A 24,778-nucleotide genomic window follows, 5' to 3' on the forward strand; every position below is an offset into this window, starting at 1 on the left:
GCAGCAGTAGTAGTAGTGGTAGAAGTAGTGTCTGTAGTGGTAGTAGTGGTAAAAGAAGAAGTAGCAGTAGCAGTAGTAGTAGTATCAGTAGCAGTAGTAGTAGAAGAAGCAATAGTATCTGTAGTAGCAGTAGTAGCAGTAGCAGTAGTAGCAGTAGCAGTAGTAGAAGCAGTAGAAGTAGTAGTAGTAGTAGTAGTAGCAGTAGTAGAAGCAGTAGAAGTAGTAGTAGAAGTAGTAGTAGTAGAAGCAGTAGAAGTAGTAGTATCAGTAGCAGTAGTAGCAGTAGAAGTATTAGTAGTAGTAGCAGTAGAAATAGTAGTAGTAGTAGTAGAAACAGTAGAAGTATTAGTAGTAGCAGTAGTAGTAGTAGTAGTAGTAGTAGTAGAAGCAGTAGAAGTAGTAGTAGTAGTAGTATCAGTAGCAGTAGTAGCAGTAGAAATAGCAGTAGAAGTAGTAGTAGTAGTAGCAGTAGTAGTAGTAGTAGTAGTAGAAGCAGTAGAAGTAGTAGTAGTAGTAGTAGTAGTAGTAGTATCAGTAGTAGTAGAAGCAGTAGAAGTAGTAGTAGTAGTAGTAGTAGAAGCAGTAGAAGTAGTAGTATCAGTAGCAGTAGTAGCAGTAGTAGCAGTAGAAGTATTAGTAGTAGTAGCAGTAGAAATAGCAGTAGTAGTAGTAGTAGAAGCAGTAGAAGTATTAGTAGTAGCAGTAGTAGTAGTAGTAGCAGTGTTGGACTTATTTATGTTCCCATATGAATAAAATTGTGTTATGTACACTTTTTAAAACAAGTACATGGCATTGTTTTTTTGAAAGGTTACATTTTATAAACTTGTAAAATTATTCCTAGTAATCGTAGTAAGTTTAAAAGCTTATAAGAGTTCCTTTAACATCTATAATGGAAAGTGCGGCTTTGTTACAAAAATGCATATACCTAAAGAAACGAATGAACCGGTCGCGCATGCGCATTGCGCACGGCGAAAGACAGCTCAGTTCCTACGCTAACTGCTGCTTTAACAAAATTGCTGTGACGTAGCGTGCTACACACAGGTATGTAAAGATAAAGTTCTTGATTTTAAAACGCAGTGCTAGTCACAGTGCTGTGGCAGTGAACACAATACACAGCGTGCGTGTGTTTGTTTAATGAGGATATAACGGCTAGTGAGCTAACTAGCATGCTTGCTCTGGTAGTGTGTCGTTAGCCGCCTGATGGATAGTAACATTAGCCGAATTCCAAATATCCTCCTGTTGGATTTATAGTGCACTACTTAGGGTGTAGACTAAACTAGTGTTCATTTGTTCCACAGGTGTAAGGGTGTAGTGTTTGGGCGGGATGCTAATGGCACTGAGACCAAAGATCTAAGAGGATCTTCTGCTGATCTTACCTGGTTGCTTCCACTTCGTCAGGCAAAACAAACAAACAAACAAACAAACACAAGCAAACAGATATGAAAATAGCAGTGGAAGGCTGCTGCCATGGCGAGCTGGACAAGATCTACGAGACCATTGGCTACCTCGAGCGTAAGGAAGGCATTAAGGTGGACGTGCTGCTGTGCTGTGGGGATTTCCAGGCTGTGAGAAATGAAGGAGACCTGAAGTGCATGGCAGTGCCACCCAAGTACAGGCACATGCAGACCTTTTACAAGTAAGCAACCTCACAATTATGTCGAACAAATTTTCTTTTCGTTGTTGATTTGTTTCTGATGTCTTGTGCACTGGCTTGTGGAAGGTACTATTCAGGGGAGAAGAAAGCGCCTGTCCTGACCATCTTCATCGGTGGCAACCATGAGGCTTCTAACCATCTGCAAGAGCTTCCCTATGGAGGCTGGGTGGCCCCGAATATATACTATTTGGGTAAGATATATCGGGTAATGTGTTTGTGTTTGTGTGTGTGTGTGTGTGTGTGTGTGTGTGCTTCTTATCTATGCTCCTAGTTGACTAGAAGACATGGAATTTTGAGGGAGAAGTATAAATCCTTTCAAGCAGGCTCAGAAACCTCTAATGTATTGCTCTTTTTGAGTATTTCAATTCATTGTACGTTATTTGTGTAGCATTTTTAACAATAGATATTATCACAAAGCTTTACAGATGTAGATTTAGATCCCCAAGAAAGAGGTGACGGTGGCAAGGAAAAACTCCCTGAAAAGTCATGAGGATGAAAAGTTTGAGAGGAACCAGACTCAAAAGGAAATCCTTCTTATAGTGGGATTATAAATCATTACTCCTCCACAGCAGAAATACGAAGTGCAATATAACAATCGTCTGTACATGATATTACACCGCTCCATTTATATTATATTACCAGATCTGCCAGCTTTTATACATTTTGCATAGGAGCTCCATGCTTTAACACTAGCACCAGTTATCACTCACATTCGGCTCCGGACATTAAATCGTTTATTGTGTTTTGTTTTGGTTTTTTTAATGCTGAATCACAAGCAGGTAAAAATTAGTGTCACACAAGCCGAGTACCAAGTGTGTTAAAAAGATTTTTTTATTTTTTTTTTTTTAAATGAGCATCAGAGTCTGATTATGATTATACAGCAGCAGTTCAAGTTTTAACGCTTTCTCTCAGTACACTGGTGTTCCATTCCGCCGGTGGAATCATGGTGGAATGGAAATCGACTTATCGGATGTTTTCAATCAGTATAAACAAATGAATTACATTACTGCCACAGGTCTGTTATAAGGTTAGTCAGGATGCTGTTGGGTTTCTGTGTCTAGAGTATCGTGACTCTGTGTTTAGCTGATGGTGAGCAGGGCGATGGGAAAGGGGAGGAGTGTGAGCCCCCTGCTGGGCAAATAAATCACATCTCTCAACAAAAACATTGGTACAGAGATAAAACAGGCAGCACAATTAAAGGTGTTTTGATAGTAAAACACTGTATACAACTGCCACAATAAAATAAGATTTAAACTTAGTAAGCTAGGTAATAAAAAAAGAGAAATACCCATGAAAGACTGCAAATTCTAAAAGCCCTGAGTGTCTACTTTCATATCGGCCATTAACCCCTACTGTGGAGTGTGACATCATAAATAAATTCAGTGCTGAACACGGGCAACCACAAAACAGTGGAAATTCCATTCCTGGTAAAAAGAGTTAAATGACACTGTTTTACTCGTCTGTCACTGCAGGTTATGCTGGCGTCGTTCGCTACAGAGGTGTACGGATCGGTGGCCTTTCTGGAATTTTTAAAACACACGATTACAGAAAAGGTAAAGCAAATATTCCAGCTATCCAAACTTACCAAACCCACAACTAAGGTGTTAACTCTTAAATCTCTGTCTGTTTACAGGGCACTATGAGTTTCCACCATACAACCAAGAAACCCTGCGCAGTGTCTACCACATTAGAAACAGCGACGTCTTTAAGCTTAAACAGGTAACACATCTGACTAAGGGTAAGGGAATTATAAGGAAGCTTTTGATCCAAAGTTAGTACAGATTCTGTAATCCACAAATCCTACACAAGCACAATTCAGTCTGGGACTCAAAATAGATGATGCCCAAAGTTATCACACAGTATTAAGACATCACAGGCTTGTTACTAGAGTATGTTTATATTTACAGACACTCTTATTCAGAGCAATTTACAGAATAAGACTGTCTATCAAACTACATCTGCACACTAGTACAAGCTCCAGCATGTTTAAATAAGCTACATGATGTGTAGTTCATTTAAAAACAAAGACAATCAGTCAGCTCACACACTCTCCTGCAGAATGATGGTGGTTTAAGACATCGCTTTTCGTCCTTGATTTCTTCTGGAATTGGCAGCTCTGAGCTGTGATTCTTGTGTTCAAGCCAATCCACATGCCGAATTAAGATGTTTTGTCGATATTTTTTCTACATTATTCATGACATGGTTAAGGAACAAATCTCAGTGACTAGCTTCAGTAAAATCCTAGTTGCCTGAACTTTTAGTTTGTATTTAAACCTCACTTTTAACTCAGCTACAGAATAGTGAAAGAGAAAGTTGTACTTTTTTTTAATTCTTGTTTGCAGTGCATGTGTTTTTGTTGATCAAAATTCACTTAAGGTTTATAGGGTTAAATTTTCCTCCTAACTTTCAGAATTGTATATAATCATTATTCCATGTGAACTATTTTTGTAAACCACAGAACTAGCAACAATGCCAAAAATGTATTCAAAGCACATGCAACATGGTGATGTCTATATATCATAGGAATTTTTGCTAGTCGTCTCTACAGACACAAACTAGCAGTCCTCAAGAGCCATCCTAGAGGAGAGATCAGTGACTGCTAATGTGAACGCAGCACATACAGTAGCTGCTTCTTGTAGGTGGTTTTGTTTAATTTATTTCTTGATTTTTATAATGATGGAAAATCTGAAAGTGTTTTTTTTTTTTTTTTTTTTTTTTCTCGTTTGCATGCCAGATCCGCATGCCCATTGATGTGTTCATGACACACGACTGGCCGCGAGGCATCTACCACTACGGGAGCACAGAGCAGCTGTTGAGGAAGAAGAAGTTCCTGCGTGATGAGGTGGAGTCGGGCACGCTGGGCAGTCCAGCTGCTGCTGAGCTCCTCAATCACCTGCAGCCCGGCTACTGGTTCTCTGCACATCTACATGTCAAATTCGCTGCCATGATGCAGCACGAGGTACTAATTCATTATTATAAGTGGCAGTGGTGACTCAGTGGTTAAAGACTCTGGGTTATTGATCAGAAGGTCAGGGGTTCAAGCTCCAGCACTTGCACTGTTGGGCACTTGAGCAAGGCCTGTAACCCTACGCCTTATCATGACTGACCCTGCACTCTGACACAAGCTTTCTAACAAGCTGGGATATGTGAAGAAAGCAAATAAACTCTTTCTTCTTCTTTCTTCTATAACTAGTATTGACTTTATCTCTGTGTACATAGGCCAGGGGTAATGCAGCTCCTAAGACTACCAAGTTCCTCTCTCTGGACAAGTGTCTTCCTCATAGAGACTTCCTTCAGGTAACATGCTGATGCAGTAATACTGGCTCTCTAGTACAAGGAATTGTGAAGTATTGTACTAAATGCTGTTTTGGAGTGAATTATACGCCAAGAACACATGGTTAGCACTGATAAGGTGAGCCGTTATAATAAATATGTCTTAACGTTATAGGTAGTGGAGATAGCAGACAGACCTGGCTCCTCTGAAAAGCTGGAGTATGATCCAGAGTGGTTAGCCATCTTGAAAGCCACCACCCGCCTTCAGAAACCTTCACCGAACATCTGGCACCCCCCAGAGAATAACGGCCTTCACAGTCGGTAAAACATTACTACACATTGCACGACCCAGTGTTGCTACACACTGTGACTACAATATCCTTTGCTGTTTATTAAAACTGGTGATTCTCATTCATTTGACCAAAATTTTTCTTTCTTGGCTCATTTATGAAGGGAAAAAAAAAACCCGAGAAAACTTTGAGTGCTCACAGAATATACATACATTTTATTTATATATATATATATATATATATATATATATCTTTCTTCTGTGAAATTAGTATCACTAAGACAGATATTGCAATAACCATCATATTGTGCCCTTAAACCCGTCGTCCATTTTGAGGACTCGCTTATGATACAGTAGATTTTGTTCATGATGGCATCTATATGATATCAATTCTTGTTACTTCCCCATATCATCATCAGTCAGTGAGAAAATATGAAATAGAAATGCAATGTCTGGTAATATTTTGATGCAGAGTGCAGCACTGCCAAGGTAGAGGTGGACTAACACAAATTCTCAGGAGCAGGTGGTAGTTAGTGTCCTGCAGGCAGGAGCGAGTGGTCAGATGTGAAGAGAGAGAATACGTGTTCAGTAATGTTTAGTACATCTAAAAACTACAGTGTGTATGTGGTGGAGGGGGCGTGATCGAGCGGCAGTTTGTGGAATGAAGGGCGGAGTCGGGAACGTGAGTGGTAGGTCTGGGCCCACACCTGTGGATGACTGACTAACGAGGGCTCTGTATAGAGTCTGGTGGATGCCGGCGAAGGTTTGGATGAGAGCCAAGGTCTCCATGGCAACATATCTTCCTCAAGCTTCCGAGTTTCCGCACCAGTGTGATATTCCTGTGTTTGTATGGGAATGAGGAAGCGGGACACAGGCTTGGGACAACTTAAAAGGGTTTTTATTTTCACTTTTCTTCCTGGCCATGCTTTTCAGCACTTTCTGTCCTATGGTCTCTCCCCGAGACACACCAACATAAACACACAGTACAGTACAGTACAGTTCAGCTCAGCTCTCTCTCATATGGCTCTCGTTTCTCTCTTTTTATCTCCTCGCCACCGCTCACTGAAACACAGACCCTTCATTAGTCAGTCAGCCACAGGTGCAGGTTCACTCATGCTCCTGACTCCGGCCTCCATTCACAGACCAGCGCTTGACCACACCCCTGCCGCCACATGGCACAAATTACATGGGCTATCTTGGGTTTGCGGATTAAGTCCTTTTTATACATGCTCTCGCATCGAGCATTAATTTCTGTGTTTAAACTTTAGTGAAGTTAGAATTTGAGTAGGTGTTAGTGTGTCCTGTTACAGTAGGGCTACAGCTTTGCCATGGATTTAATATTTCTGTTCATTATTTCTGTCAAACACACAAACCCGTGTAACACCACTGGTTAACCAAATATCTGTTTAACCTTTATAGTTATAGGCATAAAGCACATCCCTAGTACAAACCAAATCCTGTTCTTCAAGCATGTATAGATATTTCACTCACCTGACTCTAGTCTTAGTATATGTCAAAGTCTGTCTTCAGTTGACCTCATTGTGCTTTTCCTTTAGTTGGGACTACAGTGCATCAGAGGAAGCCATGATGGAGATAGTGAGTGCTTTAAATGGTGAGCTCTGCATCCCTGAAAACTTCAGTCCAACAGTACCCGCTTATGACCCCTCTCGGCCTCAGCCCCATGCCCCCCCAGCCTACTGCACCAACCCCCAGACCACAGAGTTTTGTGCCACCCTCGGTCTCGTCGACATCTATGCTCTGGCAGGCCAGAGCACACAGAACTCTACATCCTGGAGAGAGGAAGGAGCAAATGAAGAAGAGGAGGACGAGGACAACCGGAGCTCAGGTAGCGTAGACGAACCCAGCGAGTACCCCACTGACACCTCGATGCTCTCCAATTCCTACAACCCTGATGAGATCACCATTGAGGATGAGTGGGAGGAGGAAGAGGAGGAGGAGAAGGATGGAGGAGAGGTAAAGATGACTGGGACAGATGCAGTGGTTCCCGAGGCTCCAGTAGGAGCGCAGGACAGTGATAGGGACAGCAGCCCCCAGCGAGAGGCCGTGGGCAGGCTCGTCTTACCACCTCCTCGCACGGCATCAGAGATAGATGAGCCCTCGGATTTGCCTCTTAGACTTCCTCCACCTTCTACAGCATTCTCAAGCTGTTTCTCCCAGACGAGCTCAGAGGAAGAGGGGGCCACACCACCAGCCAGAGTGCCCAAGCGCCCTAGTGGAGAAACCAAGGGATCGTTCAACCCCACAGGCAGCACCCCCAGGATCAAACGGCGCAACCAGACCATCTACACAGCAGCTGACAATGAGGAGAGTTAGAAAAAGAGTGAGTGAAATGATGGAAATTTATGGACTGATGCAAATTAATTTTTTGTTTACCTAAGAGAGCTTTTTAATGTTTTTTTTTAATGATACGTTTGTTCAATTAAGTACATTTCTTTAAACATTAATGGATTGTTGATAAAAATGGGTTTTAGAGAACAAAGCTACCATTATTATGGGATATTTTTTGTTTCTTACATGCTATCATTGTGATACACTTGTATGATATTCTCAGTGTCACTGTGATGTGTTTATTATTCATGATAAACATTTAATTATAACTAATTTGTGTCCTTCTTTATCAGTCAGGTTTGCAGCTTTCCTTTTTAGACAGGATGTGAGCTTCCACTGACATTGTAGCATTCAGGACATCATATCATGACCTTAAGTAGGATTATAAGATTCTATCTTCCATTTAGTCTTAACCCTAAGTTCACAATATGTTTAAAATACACTAACCATTCACTTTAACAGGAATATCTGAACATGCACTTATCCAACCAGCCAATCATGTTGCAAAAAATGCTGATACCGGTCACGAGCTTCAGTCAAACACCAGCACGGTGACAAAATGTGATCTCAGGAACTTTACTTGCGGCATGGTTGTTGGTGCCGGATGGACAGGTTTGAGTATTTCAGAAACTGCTGATCTCCTGGGATTTTCATACACAGCAGTCTAGAATTGACAGAATGGTGCAAAAAAAAACAAAAAACATCAACTAAGCAGCAGTTCTGATGGTGGAAAGGCCTTGAGAGGTCAGAGGAAAATGGCCAGACTGATTCAAGCTGACAGGAAGGCTATGGTAATGAAAGAAAAGCATCTCAGAACACAACATGCAAACCTTGAGGTGAGAAACTGGACAGTTGAAGATGAAAAACATGGCCTGGTCTTTTTCCAGTCTTCAACTGTCCAGTGTCCTGTATGTCTCTTGAAATTAAACATTTCAGGTTGCCTTTAATGAAAAATAAAAGGGTTGTCTATTGAATTATCCACCTTCATGAAGGCAGAACAACGCTGTATGGGCAAAAGGTTGTGGACACCTAACCATCACACCTATGTGTGCTTTTTGAACATCCCATTTGAGATTTTGTTCCCCTTCGCTGTTATAATAACCCTCACTCTTCTGGAAAGGCTTTCCACTAGATTTTGGAGCGTGGCAGTGGGGATTTGTGATCATTCAGTCACAAGAGCATTAGTGAGATCAGACACTGATGTTGAATGAGGAGGTCTGGGGTGCAGTCGGTGTTCCAGTTCATCCCAAAGGTGTTCAGTGGGGTTGAGGTCAGGGCTCTGTGCAGGACACTTGAGTTCCTCCACTCCAACCTCAACACACCATGTCTTCATGGAGCTCGCTTTGTGCACAGGGGCATTGTCATATAGAAACATGTTTGGACCACTTAGTTGCAGTGAAGGGAAATTGTGTCCTTCCAACTTTGTGGCAACAGGTTTGGGGAAGACTCACATATGGGTGTGATGGTCAGGTGTCCATATAGTGTATCACAAGCGTAGCACACAAATCAGTTACCCCTAAATGTGCTTGCTAGTATAACACACTAAATGTGACATCTGCAAATAATCTCTATTGCTAAACTATCTGGAGTTACTTAAAGTTTTTTTTGGATAATCTCCAATCTACATGCACTAATCTACACAGAAGCTTTGAGGGACAAATCAGTGAATGCTACTTCGTGCTAGATGGGACCTTTTCCAATTGAAATTATGCAAACTAGTATCAAATTATTTTATAGGGGTCCCTGGAGGACTAGTGGTTAAGCTGCGGTGGTGGCTGGGGTTTGATTCCTGGCCAGGGACCCAAACCCAGCCACTGGGGTTGCACAAAACAGTGCACTCCCAGTGCTGGTCCCAGGCCCGGCTAAAATTAGGGAGGGTTGCGTCAGGAAGGGCATCCAGCATAAAAACTGTGCCAAATCATTGCGGACCAATGATCTGCTGTGGCGACCCCTAATGCGAGCAGCAGAATAAACAACAGTATCAAATCATTATACAGTGTTCACTGGTTTTTCGTTTGTTGTTCTCTACACTCGATCCACTTTGCCGAGTTGTGAGTCCGTTCACAGGCAGACCAAGAAACAGACCGGAAACGCTCTTTTCTTCGCAGAAAGCACGGCTTTATTTGACTTTCCAGTTCACACAAGTGTTAACAGGAGATCAAATCTATCACACACAAAAAAACTGGATTGTAAGAGACGTGACAAATGACTTCAATCCATGTAGATGATTCTTCATCATTCCTTAAATGACAGTAAAATTGGATTGGCAACCCATAAAATTACAGACTAAAACTAATTTTAAATAAACTCAATAGAATTACTAGATTTTTGTACACAAAAACCAACAACAAACAGCATCCATAAAACAAGACAATAAAAAGAATCTTTCTTTTTAAACAAACAGTAATGTGTTGCAAGTTATTGGTGTACTTCAGGCCAGAGGGTCTCAAGCTAGTCAGTTTTTGCTCTGTTCCTGCTCTAAACACACTCAGAAGAATGAATCACACTGTGTAGAACACTGTTTAGGTGCTTTGGGTACGTTAAGAGCTAGAACATTAACAGAGACTGGCTTGAAACCCTCAAGGACTCAAGGTTCTACCATACATCTGCCAACTCAAAGCATCCCAAGCGGGCCCAAAACAAAGAACACGGAGAGTAGGCACTTCTGTTTTTTTTTCTCCAACCTTTCTTTTTTTTTTTTATTATTCAACCACATTTCCCTCTGTGCAGTGTCAGATTTTTTTTTTGTTTTGTCCGCATTAAAAGAGATTGACTGCAGGTGCTTTTTTTTGTTGTTGCTTCAAGATAAAGAGCACAAGAAGAAAACGGGATCTGTGTGACCTCTGAGTTCAGAGATGTCTAGGAGCAAGACCGGATAATTTTTTCACGTAGGATTGCTACCAATCATATATTTATGTTACTAACACTAGTACATTACAGACGATTGAATCAGTAGTTTCCAACAGAGGAGGAATCACAAAGCAGTTATGAACAGATGACTGGAGAGCACATAAGAAGAGGGAAGGGGGAAGGGAAGACATTTCCTGTCCAGTATTTTACAGCTGTAGAAGAAGGTAAAGTCTACATACATGCAGGAGAAAGTGTCCAGGGCTGATGATGACCAATCACAATCATTTCCATCTAATTTCATTGGGGTGCTTTGCTGTTGTATGATGAACAGGGCAAGATTAAGGTGCTGTGTTTCTTCTTAGTGCTGAGAAGCCATTAGAGGATAGTTTTACTCCCTTTCTTGTTCTCCTCTAAGCTCTGCCATTCCCAACTGCTTGTGTAGGCAAAAATAAGTGTTGGCAAAATAAACAGGAACAGACATCCACCATTAAGTGCCATATATAGAGTCCTTTAGTCTACAGTAAGTGTTCTCACCAATCCTGCACTTCACACCACACCACTTTTTAGAAATCGCTTTCCAGTGTCAGTGAGAGATCCAAACCTCTCCTTTTTTCATTTCTTTTCTGTCGCTCTCTCACTCTTTTGCTCTCTCTCTCTCACACTCACACACACACACACACACACACACACTCTCTCTCTCTCTCTCTTTCTTTATCTCTCTCTCCGTGTCAGTCTTGGAGGTGAAAGGGTGGAGGGTGGGGAACGAGGGGAAAGGGCGTCAGTGGTCTCCCTTGTTGATATAGATGGTGGACAGAGAGATGTTTAGTTCCCACAGCAGCTTCGGCTGGACTGGGCGTCTGGGTCCTGCAGGTTGACTCCCCTGTGCCGGGCGGCATGCGTCGGGTTCTGAGTATCTGTTTTCGGCATCTTCTTTGCTGCAAGTGGCAAATGATATAGTTTAATTTCCAGTGTTAAAGAACTGAAAACCTAAAAAGGCCAATTTTAGAGTAATCATTGTTAAAACAGACTTTTCTTTTATTAACCATCATATTAATGAGATCGTTTTTAAAGGCATGCATTTACTAATAAGTACTTTGCCACTTCATTTTAGCTTTGTATTCCTTTCATAACCAAATGCAGTTGACTACACGGTAAAATAAAATCTGTCTTAGTGTTTGGGACAAAGGAACGTGGAGGCTCACCAATGGCCAGGAATAACTCATTCACGTTCATAGCAGTCTTGGCAGAGGTCTCCATGAACAATAAGCCTGTGTCTTCAGCGTACGTCTGAGCCTCCTGTAACAGGACCATGAACATGATGTTTAAGTAGCATTCTCTCCTGCCATATAATCTCCAAAAATACACCTAAACCCACCATGATATCTGTGTGTAGGTTGGCTTGCCAAGGTCTTGGCCAATTCACCTGGCCATACACTTATAATGGCAATATCACAAAAAAAAATAATAATTTAATGATACAATACGGCACTATTCATGTGCATGATTACTTTCAAGTGTCACAAAATCTGGCCAATTTTGCAGATGCATCGAGTTGAATAATTCTAAATCAGCAGGGTCCGATCTAATCTAATCAGCAAAGAGCCGGTGAGTTTGCAGGTTTTTTATTCCAATAAAAAAAGAGCTCTACTTCAGAGTTGATTGAAGGCCAATATCCACTGATTAAACAGGTGGAATCAGGTGAAGGTTCCTGCTTGGTTGGAATGAGTACCAGCATCCACGCTAGCCCTTTACTAATAAAATCAGACTGTAAATACACTAAGGTACATCTGTTACTGCTGTTAGTTCACCAACAACTGCTTACTGCACCCTGCTATAATTTGCTATATAAAAAGCTCTTGAAATTGACTTCAGAGGTTTATTCCATCTGTAAAGCCGTCATATCCATAAGCTATAACTTGCTCAGGAATTTTGATAATTATGGTAATGAGAAATCTGGAGTGCCACTTTTTAAATTTTATTTAAGAAATCCTGTTGGAGCATATGTATTTCGCATGAAGTGTTGAATTTCAATACTTTAATCCACAACTCGTTACCCTGAATGATCTTCATGTATCATCTCAAAAGTCAACTGTGACTAATGACACATGCCATAACCTTTGGAATCCAATAATCCTCCTCTGAACCCATGCCTTCCTGGTCTAATAAACAAATAGCCTTATCAGCTTTTACTAGCAAAGTTAGCAGTTTGACCTTTCAGGTGTTGCTCGCTAACCAACCTCTGTAAGCACAGATAGAGTGTTGTGGAAAATCACCTCGTACTCCACCAGTCTCTTGTCAGCAAGGTCGGACTTGTTTCCTGCCAGTGCAATGACGATGTTGGGACTTGCCTGCCTCTGGAGTTCCTTCACCCAGGCCTTCGCTCGCTCAAATGTCTCCTATAAAGACAAGACCAGGAAGCAATGGAATGTAATCAGTTGAGGCATAAACATGTAGTAAGGTGAAGATGTAGGGCTTTACACATTATATTTTCAGTCCTACTGGTGAGGGTTGTATAATATTAACCAAAGCTCTACAAAAGCCAGAAATACAGCTTTGCTACCCACCGGTTTCGTAATATCAAACACTACAATGGCTGCTTGGGCTCCACGGTAGTACATAGGGGCCAGGCTGTGGTAGCGTTCCTGTCCGGCTGTGTCCCAAATCTCAAACTTCACCGTGGTGTCATCCAAGCAAACTGACTGAGCCAAGAAAGCAGCTGGGGGAAGGTCACAGAGAGGAAGGAAGAAGTTACACTACCAACCCTTATTGCTCATGCAATCACAGAAAAATCCTCTCTTTTGGTGAAACATTTGCATTTTATTGCTTATCTTTAGGGTTGATAGGCTTTGTATGGCATGTTTAGCCTAGACCTAGTAGTAAATTAGATCCAGTCTCAGGACTGTTAAGTCAGTACTTATCCCAGACCCATTTCATGTCCACCTAAAGAGGACAAATGAAATTCCAGCACGAGAATAACCAAATTTAGGCAATCAAAAAACAAAAAAAAAAGATTTCCCTGATATCATAACTCATTTGTACTACCCCAGATTCCAAAATGGAGAAAGGGAAGTTCACTTTGACTATGAAGGTCCACTCTTGATGCATGTGAATTAGAATGTCTAAAGTCTGGTATGGGCCACTGTCCAGAACTATTAAGTCAAGTTATGGACTCAGAAGGAATTTAAATGGAGAATGCTCATTGGCCATGTTATTTAGATCAATTCTTTAGCTAATGTGTGGGGAGAATGCTTCATGTTGTAGCTCCTGCCTCTACAACATCTGAACATCAGAGACAATAACTACACGCTTCAAAGGGGTTGAACACCACCAGGAAATTAGCACATCCCTCTGGACTGCAGGTGGTGGATGACACAAAACAAAGCCTGTTCATTTGATTTACTCCCGATCATTCTTAATCTGCTGATCACAATCTAAAGTCTAGTGCCTCAGAGTGGATTAGCCATATTTCAACCCTTTCCTGCTGGCAGACAATAGGGAATGTTGATCAACAAAATGCACCGCATTAGAAATGTTTTCTTTCCTGCGCATTAGTCACTGCTGCATCCTGTCACTTCTTTTGTAATGCACTAAAGAAATGTTGCACAATTTATACTGGACTGCTGCTGTCATTTGACTGGGCAACTATAAAAGGAGCAGTTTACAGTTATTACAGCAATGTTACACTTCCATTGCTGCTATTTACATTTTATGTGGCGTTTCAAATGTCTTTCTGTTTTGCGTCTATTCTCTCATTTTTTTAATTTATTTTTTATTTAATGCTCATACACAATTGAGTCATACCAAACCCAATTTCTACCAATGTTTTTGTGTGCCAGTAAAGAATATTGCAAACAGAAAATATAAAGTATTATTATAATTCCACTTTAAATAGTCAATACAAGTACACCCAAATATCTGTTTAAAATTGTCTGCACTGTAGATGGGTTTTCTTACATGGAAATACAATATATGTAAGACATAAAAGTACATTTCAAACTTCTCAACATTTGTCAGTACATTGTTTACAAATGTCAGTTTTCCATTTTCAGCATGGTTGCACCTCACTCAGCTCCTCACCTCCAATGGTTGTCTCCTGGAACTCATCGAACTGGCCCTTGACAAAGCGCAGAACCAGGCTGGACTTGCCCACTGCCATGTCTCCCAGCAGCACCAGCTTAAACTGGCAGATCTTGGTCTGGGGCAGGTTCCCGTTGGTCCTGGCGTTCCCACGGGCGCTCATGGTGGAGGAGGAGTGGTGGGGATGTGGGGTGGGATGGGGGTCCTCCTAGGCAGCCTCAGTAAACACAACAAACCAAACACTGGACTCGGATTACTTCTGGGGTCTTCTTACAGCCTCTGATCCTGAAATGAAAGAGAGACAGAGAGAGAGAGAGAGAGAGAGAGAGAGAGTGAGAGAGAGAGAGAAAGTAGTGAGCATCAGTGCTAGGGATGAAAGACTTATGTTATACTTAATTTAATATCATACCTTATAATTTGGAAGTAAGCTACTTTGAAAGATAGGAAAAATAATGCTGGTTAGGAGATAAAGAAGGACAAAAAACCTGTGATCTAACAAATATACATGCTGACAGAAATGAAACTTGGTTGACAGCTATATTAAGATGCACTATGTGAGAAAGGAAGACCTTGGAGGAAATCACATCACCTAGTAACACACTATTCAAGCCCACACTGCTTAACATCCTGATGTTGACATGTCCATGTCATTTTTTCCAATGATCATCTTAACCCTTTTTTTTTTTTAAAAAAAAAAGGAATTTCCACTGTTTTGTGGTTGCCCGTGTTCAGCACTGAATTTATTTATGATGTCACACTCCACAGTAGGGGTTACTGGCTCATATGAAAGTAGACACTCAGGGCTTTAAGAATCTGCAGACTTTCATAAGTATTTCTCTTTTTTTACCTAGCTTACTAGTTTTAAATGTTATCATTTTATTGTGGCAGTTGTATACAGTGTTTTACTATCAAAACGTGTGCCAATATTATTCACACTCCTCCCCTTTCCCATCGCCCTGCTCACCAGCAGCTAAACACAGAGCCATGATACTCTACATACAGAAACCCAACAGTGCCTTGCCTAATCTTATAACAGACTTGCAGCGCTAAAATAATTCATTTGTTGATACTGATTGAAAATGTTTGATAAGTCGATTTCAGAACACCGGTGTACTGCAAGAAAGGGTTAAATGAGCCTGTAAGCAGGGCAGTGAATTAAGTATTTACTGTATCTCCAATAATAAGCTCCAGCAATGATCAACAACAGAAGCTTCTGGCAACACCACAGGTTCCCAACGCTGGTCCTGGAGTACTGCCTTGTCCTTCACTTATCGTTTTCTCCTGCTCACATCCCACTTGATCCAATGAATCAGCTAATTAAAAAGCCTTGGGTGTGTTAGAGCAGGGAAAACATTACAATGTGCAGGACAGGGGGCTGATACAGAGCCTATGACACATTCCACAAATACATGTGTGAACTCAAAGCTCAGCCATCACTGATCTCAGTGAAACCATGACAAGTGAAGAGATCCATGTGAGTTACCAGAAGCTATCTGGAGAAGCCTGATGCGTCTTATTAGCATCCAAGGACAGAAGATGCAGATGCTCTGATGCATGATCTCATTTTCCACAACCTGATTAATGCTATATTTATATAAATCTGACAGCACAATGCGTCAACTTGATACATGATTTATCTCTGCAGCATGCAGCATGCTCTGCTTTGACAGAAGTGTGCACTGCTGTGTTCCAGCTGTAAGGAGCTTCCAGCAGGACACGCGCGAGCAGCTCGTCCCTCCGGCCACACAAACAAAGCGGCCCGCTCGCACAAATGCCCGGATTTTTCCTACCAAGATCAACCTCTTTCCGACCAAATGGCTCATTTCACACACACACCAGTTCACATCGTTACCTGGAACAGTTACTGTGCGTTCCTCACGTCTCTGTGTGTCACTATCCTAGATCCAGGTTTCTTCAGGTTGTTGATCTGTCATCTGGTTAGGCTGCCGGGACTTCCGGGAAAGTCGCGCATGCGCAGAAATGACTCGATGACCCAAGGGCTGGAGGAACTAGACCTGACCTATAGTATCCCTCTGTATAGTACAGCACTATAGTGGCATTATTGCACTTCCTTATTTGGCAGAGTAATTTGGATATTGTAAAACTAGCAAGGTTAAGGAGGTTTCATACTAAATAATTCATCAAATTACCCACTGAAGATGTAGATTTAATGTATTAACCCTGAAACTATTCATTTTTATTTGGTTATGTCTCATGTTTAAAACCTTTCTGGATTGAGATGAATACATTCTAATATTTGATATTCTTCAACAAATAGATGTGATAGTAAATTTCAGCCCCAGCGACAAAACTACACAAACATGTATACATAGAACGAAACAGTCTGAGAAGAATTGTGTGTTTGAAATGCATGGACTATTCTGTCAATATTTTATCTGATTTTTAAATCTTACATCTACTCTTGTTTATATTATTGTTTAATAAATAAAGAAAAACACTAGTTTCCTTTCTCAATGCAGCATGTCGCAGGTGTATGCCCAAACTTTCTACACAAAAGCCCAAATCAAGTAAAACAACCATATTTTTGTGCCAGACAGACTCTAATGAATGCTGTAGCCTTTTAAATTGAAGATGAATTAAACATGTTTATGAACACAGTTTTCCCCTGAAAAACAGGACACTTTTCTGCTCACCATGGTTGTAAAGAGTGATTATTTGAGTTACCATAGCCTTCACTAATACTAATAATGTGTAGGATCCCACTCTGCTCTAAGAACAACCTCAGTTCTTCATGGCATGGCTTCCACAAGGTCCTTTAAGATTATGGTCCATGTTGAAATTATTACATCACATAATTGATCATTCCTGCAGATTTTTTAGGTGCACTTTCATTCTGTGAATCTCCCGTTCTACCACATCCCAAAGGTGTTCTACTGGATTCAGATCCGGTGACTGGGAAGGCCACTGAAGAACACTGAACTCATTGTCATGTTCATGAAACCAGTTTGAGATGACTTTTGCTTTGTGACATGGTGCATTATCAAGGTGGAAGTAGCCAATAGAAGATGGTAAATTGTGGCCATGAAGAGATGCACACGGTCAGCAGCAATACTCAAACAGACTGTGGCATTCAAGTGATGATTACAATTCAATTTCAATTCAATTTTATTTGTATAGTGTTTTAACAATGGACATTGTCACAAAGCAGCTTTACATAAATAAATACATTCAGGATATACATTTTAAATGTAGGAATTTATCCCTAAAGAGCAAGCCAGAGGCGACGGTGCAAAGGAAAAACTCCCTGAGATGATATGAGGAAGAAACCTTGAGAGGAACCAGACTCAAAAGGGAACCCATCCTCGTCTGGGTGACACCTGATAGTGCAATTATAAATAAATCCCTTCTATAACTGTGTACTACATGGACAAATAGAGCAATTGTGTAAAAAGGAAAGTCATTACAGTTTTCATATGAAGTCTATTTTGTTGAAATTATACACTGTTCACTGATGGAGACTTGAGTGCAAAACTGTTTGTGGCAATTACAGTCCTAAGCCATCATAGCAAAACGGTTCATATGGATTATGGTCCAAAGCCCTCTTCATGGTTTCTAAGTGGTACCACCCTCAGTAATCTCATGTATCTTCAGGGTGTCCATATGGGTCTATCCTCAGCAGCAGTGAGTGATTTCCAATTGACGAGAACTCCAACCAGAAGTAGGGCATCAGGCTGGATCAGGCAGGTCCGGGGAGCAGAATCATTCGCCAGGAACATTTGTATCTCAGGATTGATTGGTATTAACGGGCCCAAAGTGTGCCAAGAAAACATTCCCCGCACCATTACACACCTCTACCAGCCTCGACTGTTGACACAAGGCAGGTTCATGGATTCATGCTGCTGCTGCCAAATTCTGACTCTACCATCTGAATGTCACAACAGACCAGGCTATGTTTTTACAATCTTTAACTGTCCACTGTCAACTGTAGCCTCAGATTCTTGTTTGGGGCTGACAGGAGTGAAACCTGATGTGGTCTTCTGCTGTTGCAGCCTCAAGGTTTGAAATGTTATGCTTTTCTGTTCACCACGGTTGTAAAGATTGAAGTGTGTACACTTCCTGTCTGTTCGAACCAATCTCCAACCATTCCCCTCTGACCTTTCTCTCATTAGATGTTGTGTTTTATTATTTTTTTTCCCTTTCCCAACCATTCTGTGTTAGAGACTAGCCTATGGTAAAAAAACAAACAAACAAACAAACAAACAAAAAAAAACCCACAGGACTTTTATTTTGAAATCCAAACAGGAAGTTGTGTGTTGTTTATTGAGGTGTTCTCTACAGCAACCGCACAGCAAACGGAAAAGAGATTTTGAAAGAGGGTTCTTTGAGAAAATTTGGAGTATAAAATGTAGTTTGCTGCACATTTTTTGGATGAAGTAAAAGTTCAAAGGGAAATTAAGAGGGAAAAAACGTCAAACTGTGTATAAAATAAATAATAATTAAATAAAGAAACACTGCGCGTTAGAGTTTCTGGCGCCAAATAAAGAGGAGCGCAGTTGGGAGAGTGTAATGTACAACTAGCCAATGCCGCATACACACTTAGTTACACTAAAGTCCGCCATTTCACTGTTAGCTTAAAAACCTGATTAGCAAAGTCTCACAGTTTATTTTCCTTATGAAGTGGAAGTGAGCGCCGAAGAGCAGAGGACGGCCGGATGCAGAAAGTAAGAATCCTGGTCTAGTCAGCTTTATATTTACCTGTTGTATTATTTATGAATATATTACAAGCCATTTAACTAACAGAAGCTAGTTATCTTGTTTGCTAATCTATATTTAACGGTTAAAATCGTTGCACGTGCTGTAGTTGCCATGGAAACCCGGTTCTCCCATTGAAGATGCCCATTCACTAATTAGCTAGCAGAGATGAGTTAGCATGTACTAGTGTAACCAGTTTATGAGCATATTTTTAAGTTTTGTTGTTAGATACAAGTCAAAGGTTGGACTTTTAACTTCTCTTTATTTCAATGGTAAAGATTCCAGTTTAAAAACAACAACATAGATAATAATTTCAATTTTATTTGTATAGTGCTTTTAACAATGGCCATTGTCACAAAGCAGCTTTATAGAAATATATAAATTCAGGATATAAGTTTTAAACTTATAAATTTATCCCTAATAAGCAAGCCGGAGGTGACGGTGCAAAGGAAAAACTCTCTGAGACGACATGAGGAAGAAACCTTGAGAGGAACCAGACTCAAAAGGAAACCCATCCTCATCTGGTTGCTAACGGATAGTGCAATTATAAATAAATCCTTTCTATAACTGTGTACTACATGGTCAAAAAGTGTTAATTCATTATATGCAAGCTACTACACCTTGTGGCCTCATTAGACTCAAGTTTTCCAGATAGTAATCACAGACTGTAAATCATTTGCTTCTTAACATTTCTGCCCTAAACTTGAGCTTTCATTAACTTGTCTATAACCCTTGTATTTTTGTGAATGGGCTCAGGTGGCTTCCAGACCACTCTTAACACTTCTCATCTCTTTTCTACAGAAATGGAGGCCTGCTCGGCAAGCGTGTGGCCTCGTCTGGAGCCGTTCCTCCTGGGGGTTCTACAGGCCGCTCCTCCAGGCAAGCTGAGCATGCACTACCTGCGCAAGATGGCCTGTTACGTGCGCACACGTGATGGCTGCTTCCCACGTCTCAGCTGGCATATGTGGCGGCACATTGCCTGTGGCAAGCTGCAGTTGCCCGAGGAGCTGGCCTGGCTCTACTTTGAGACCTTTGACCTGCTGGTGCCACGCTCTGCTGAGGCGAAGCTCGAGTGGGCAGAGGCTCTGTCTCAGAGCCTGAACCCTCGTGATCTCGATCGCCAGCGCAACAAGGTGTGACAAAAAGACAGGATTTTAATCATTGGTAGCTAATTGTTCATAATCATAACCATTCACGATCATGAAATTCATTGCATCTTCTTTCATTCATTTGATGCCCTAAAGTGATTTTTCAGATTTTTCAAAGCACAGTCCTCTCTCGGTTTCCTTATATGAGTAACCTATTTAATTTCGATATGTCTTTTCATGTACAGCTGTCTGTGGACACGCTGCAGTTCCTGCTGTTTCTCTACCTGCAGCAGCTGAACCGCGTCTCTTTGCGTGCCTCTCTAATTGGTGAAGAGTGGCCGAGTCCTCGCTCTCGCTCCCCGTCATCCTCCTCTGACAGGGAGGCCAAGATCAGCTCCCAAAACAAGGTCAACACCTGACATCATTTCTAATCATGTCTTTCATACCATCTTTATATGTTCCATGACATCAGAGTTTTTAATATAATGCCATATTTGTGTTTAATGCACAAGAACTGTTGAGTTCCATCAAAATGTCGTCGATGTCACTAACAGAGAAAGCAGTAACTATAGCATGTAATATCATATCGTTTGTGCTTCCTGTTTGGTCAGAATTGGGATGACCAGGCACACCTCACCTTCGTGCAGAGTCACTTGGCTGAACTGCTGGAGCTGCTGGCAGATCCAGGCGAGCTGAGCGGGTCGGGTCAGGCCCTGCGAGACAGTAAACTCTCAGCCGAGGCCCTGCAGGCTCTCAGTGTGCTGCTGGAGGGCACGGTGAGCCGCGGACGCACTATCCACCCCCTCCATCGGCTACTGAGCCGCGCCCCGCTCCAGTCCATGGCTGGATACTCAAAACTCAGCCGCTCCTACTCACTGCAGCAGTTGCAGAGCTGGCTGCGCCAGGCGCTCACACTCAACCCATTCGGCATGTCCACCTGTCTGCGCTCGGGCAAGAAGCTGGCCTGGGCTCTGCAAGGTGCAAAGTGCTTTTCTATTGTGGCATTTCCTGCTAAGCCTTGTTCCCTCCGTGTATTTAACATCAGAATTTTTTCTAAATGTGCATCAATATCTTGCTGGGTGTTCAGGAAAATTCTTGACACATCTTTAATTAAGCACACAGAGCACTTACAGGACTCTCTTTGCCTTAGTGGAAGGTGCTATGAAGAGAGCCAAGATAGCCAGGAACACGCACATGGCCCCTCCAGGCAGCAGGGTGGTGCTGATGTCCCAGGTTTACAAACAGACTCTGGCTAAAGACTCTGAGAAGCTGGCTGGTGCAAATGTCAAACTGCACCGCTGCAGCGAGGCTTTTATCTACCTACTTTCACCCCTTAGGTAAGAGTCTTGGGCAAAAGTACTGTTGACTCAGTAGGCTTACTGAAGAGGATTGGAGAATTTGATCGGAATATTACCAAAATGCCAAAAACACTATTCTGAAAAATAATACTAAAAGTAAACTCTTGCTTTAAAGTCTTGCTTACTTTAAAGGCCATACTTTGATGTTGCAGGTCAGTGACGCTAGATAAATGTCGTGACAGCACCGTGGTACTGGGCCCAGTGGAGACCAGTGTGCACATGCAGAGTTGCGAGAACGTTCGGCTTGTGTGTGTGGCCGGACGCCTGGCAGTGGGCGGCTCCACCCGCTGCACCATTCATGCTCTCACTCCCACTAGGCCGCTTCTACTGCCTGGCAACACCAGCCTCACCCTGGGTCCTTTCCACACACACTACCCCAGCCTGGAGGACCACATGGCCAGTGTGGGATTGGCAGTCGTGCCCAATCTCTGGGATCAGCCGCTGATTTATGCGCCAGATGGTCCCTCACCAGACCCGGCCTGCTACCGCATCCTGCCCCCTGCACAGCTCTGCCCTATGGTTGTACCATTCCTCATGGAGGGTGACACCTGTGAGGTGCCAGGGGGACTGCCGTCAGTCTACCAGCAGGCCCTGGAGGAGCGTCAGCAGAGGGTGCACGACTGGCAGAAGATGGTGAAGGACGCGCACCTTAACAAGTAAGCCATTTCACTGTATGGTATAAAGTAGGATCACACAGGCTGTAATTTCTTTCTTTGTGCCAGTAAGATGAGAATCTGTCATGGCCAAGTGCTAGATACTCAGAAAGCCATAAACATCACTCAGCTACAGGTATAGTTAAAAGTGGGGTTACTGATTTTTACATCAGAACACCTTTTGTAATATTTGGTGAAGTTCCCTTCACAATCTGGCAGCTGTCAATAAAATACCTTCTTAGATATAAAAGTCCAGGATCTGGGAAATTCTGGACATTTAAAAAAAAAAAATGGAACAATATCCAATCAGGACAAGGAAGTCTCTCTACTTTTCCTGATTGAATATTGTTCCAGGTTATTATTTTTTTCTAAAATAATACGTCGACTGAAATATTTCCACCTCTTGCACTACTGTTTAGGCATTCTAGGCTAGGAAACGTCTGTGTGTATAATCTGGAGTGTTGTCTTGGAGGAAACACTCATGAGTGTTTCTGAATTTTGAGTTAACTTCTGCCAAAATCACTGACAATACCTTTAAATGTATTGGCACCCTGGTCAACTGGAATGCATATTTGACTATAGCACAAACAGTTTGTTTTAGAGCTCTAATTCCTTCGCTCGTCCTCCAGGGAGCAGCGGCGGCAGTTCCAGGCTCTGGTAGAGCAGAAGTTTCATGAGTGGCTCCTGGAGACGGGACAGAGACAGGAGCTGGACAGCCTACTGCCTCCAACCATCACACCTTCAAACCCCACATGCCAGTCAAACTCAACCCACAGCTCTGAACGACCTCTACAGCATGCGAAAGCTCACACACCCACAGTCTCCGCAGCACACACACTGTAATAGACACTGATGCACTTATTTTATTCGGTGTGGTTTACATCTGCTTAGCATTTCTCTTGGCTGGCGCAGACAAGCTTTTCTCTGAGCACTGATCTCTGAACACTGATCTCTGAACAGGTCTTCCCAACCCAGAGCTGATCCAAGATTGGCAGTTGGTGTAGCAGACTCAGGACTAAGGATATAATTTTGAAATGGGATGCTGAAAGTCAGGTTGTCTTAAAAATATAAGATACAGTATATGCCGTGTACTACTTGTACTGATAGAGAATTATATGCTGGATACATGCTGCAGAATAAGTCTCATTATTATATATTATTCTGTTAATCTGCAAGCGGCATTGCTTCTTAGTTTTTTTTCCCATTAGATGCGAGTTTTATAGTTATGGTACTTAAGCGTTGTAATCACCTCTGAGAGGATGACTGCCTTGCTACTGTGGCATTAATAAATAAGAAAAGAATGAGGGACTGTTCTCTGTTCTGTGAATTGTAGTGTGGAAGAATAAAGCAGAATAGAGTCCTGCATTGATGTGTACAATTTGAAAGTGTATACTTTTATAATTGCCCCAGAAGTTGCCTTTTGTTTACAGTTTGACATATATGTGCTGAAGGAAATGCACGCCTTTTGCTGGTATGCATTCATTTTCATAAAATAAGAGCACTGATCTAAGATTAAATTAAGAGTAAGCTTATCTAAGCCAGAACAAATTTAGCACTCTTATTTAATGCTTGATATCCATGAGTACCAAGTTCTCTACTTGGCAGCCAGTATGACTGTGAATGTATTTTTTCCTGCTGTAGCCTTACCCTAGTTGCACTTCCAGCTTCATAGCGTTCCCTCTAAGTGCCACTTATTGTGTCCTCTAAGATCAGTGTTTCTCAGTTCTGGGGTTCATCTGCACTGTACATTTTAATGTTTTTTTTAGCATTCAGCATTGATTTCACAGTCCAGAGGGAAAGTACTGAAATGTATAGTTCAGAAGAACTCCACAAAAGGAAACTGAGAAGCGTTGCTCTAAATTTATTATTACATTTAATTTATATGACCTGTATGTTCAAACCAACAAACAATACCACATTACTCTCTTTTATTCATTTTTCTACGTCTGTAGGAACGCACTTTTGTCTGTCACTTTTGTATCTTGGTTCTTTTTCCATTATGAATAAAGTGTATGAATAAATCCAGAGGACGTGTTTTAAGAAGAGAGCACAGTTTGGTATTATGTTTAGATTAAGGGAACAGATTTTGTTTGACTACCAATAAAAGATGCTTTATCTTTGCATATGTTGGAAGTTAATGACTGCGTCTGTCTCTGGATGCCTCAAGACAAAGTTGCAAAGTTACTTCATTACACATTGCATTAGGCTGAATCTTACATCCAAGAACATCAGCAAGATCCTGAAGAGGAATAGCTTGCATCTGAATTACCCACTTATTACTTCAAAAATGCATTACTACATGACAAGTTAAAGGAATGACCATTAAAGTCCTGTTGCCCTCATTAGTGGCCACATTTCAGGTTACCAAGCACAAAGTCCTAATTCTCATCTTGAATTGCTATTAAAACCCAAATCCTTTTCACATAAATAGAAATTAGTATTTAAATTAGTAGTTTTAACAGAAGTGAAGTTTT

At 41.6% G+C, this 24,778-nt stretch overlaps 3 protein-coding genes across 4 annotated transcripts; 2 read left to right on the forward strand and 1 right to left on the reverse strand.

Moving 5' to 3' along the window:
- The first annotated feature begins 905 nt into the window (after positions 1 to 905).
- Positions 906 to 7,834, forward strand: dbr1 (debranching RNA lariats 1). The gene is made up of 9 exons (XM_026947201.3): positions 906 to 1,041; positions 1,299 to 1,636; positions 1,721 to 1,845; positions 3,127 to 3,207; positions 3,288 to 3,373; positions 4,389 to 4,613; positions 4,874 to 4,951; positions 5,103 to 5,248; positions 6,773 to 7,834. Exons 2-9 carry the CDS (start codon positions 1,440 to 1,442, stop codon positions 7,548 to 7,550), a joined length of 1,716 nt encoding a protein of 571 aa, XP_026803002.1. The 5' UTR covers positions 906 to 1,041; positions 1,299 to 1,439; the 3' UTR covers positions 7,551 to 7,834.
- Positions 7,835 to 9,661: 1,827 nt separating this feature from the next.
- On the reverse strand, positions 9,662 to 16,480 carry rab5b (RAB5B, member RAS oncogene family). Its single transcript, XM_026947224.3, has 6 exons — positions 16,345 to 16,480; positions 14,493 to 14,777; positions 12,980 to 13,131; positions 12,689 to 12,811; positions 11,618 to 11,711; positions 9,662 to 11,350 (listed from the first exon to the last, which is right to left on the reverse strand). Exons 2-6 carry the CDS (start codon positions 14,653 to 14,655, stop codon positions 11,238 to 11,240), a joined length of 645 nt encoding a protein of 214 aa, XP_026803025.1. The 5' UTR covers positions 14,656 to 14,777; positions 16,345 to 16,480; the 3' UTR covers positions 9,662 to 11,237.
- Positions 16,481 to 18,756: 2,276 nt separating this feature from the next.
- tbccd1 (TBCC domain containing 1) lies at positions 18,757 to 24,442 on the forward strand. 2 transcript variants are annotated; one of them, XM_053234257.1, is made up of 8 exons: positions 18,757 to 19,174; positions 19,315 to 19,729; positions 20,007 to 20,338; positions 20,539 to 20,700; positions 20,905 to 21,271; positions 21,444 to 21,630; positions 21,804 to 22,307; positions 22,934 to 24,442. In XM_053234257.1, exons 3-8 carry the CDS (start codon positions 20,009 to 20,011, stop codon positions 23,145 to 23,147), a joined length of 1,764 nt encoding a protein of 587 aa, XP_053090232.1. In that variant the 5' UTR covers positions 18,757 to 19,174; positions 19,315 to 19,729; positions 20,007 to 20,008; the 3' UTR covers positions 23,148 to 24,442. The 2 variants fall into 2 exon arrangements, with proteins under 2 accessions (XP_053090232.1, XP_053090231.1); XM_053234256.1 differs by lacking the exon at positions 19,315 to 19,729.
- Positions 24,443 to 24,778: the final 336 nt, after the last annotated feature.

This window comes from Pangasianodon hypophthalmus, chromosome 5, assembly GCF_027358585.1.
Source record: "Pangasianodon hypophthalmus isolate fPanHyp1 chromosome 5, fPanHyp1.pri, whole genome shotgun sequence".
Taxonomy (NCBI): Eukaryota; Metazoa; Chordata; class Actinopteri; order Siluriformes; family Pangasiidae; genus Pangasianodon; species Pangasianodon hypophthalmus.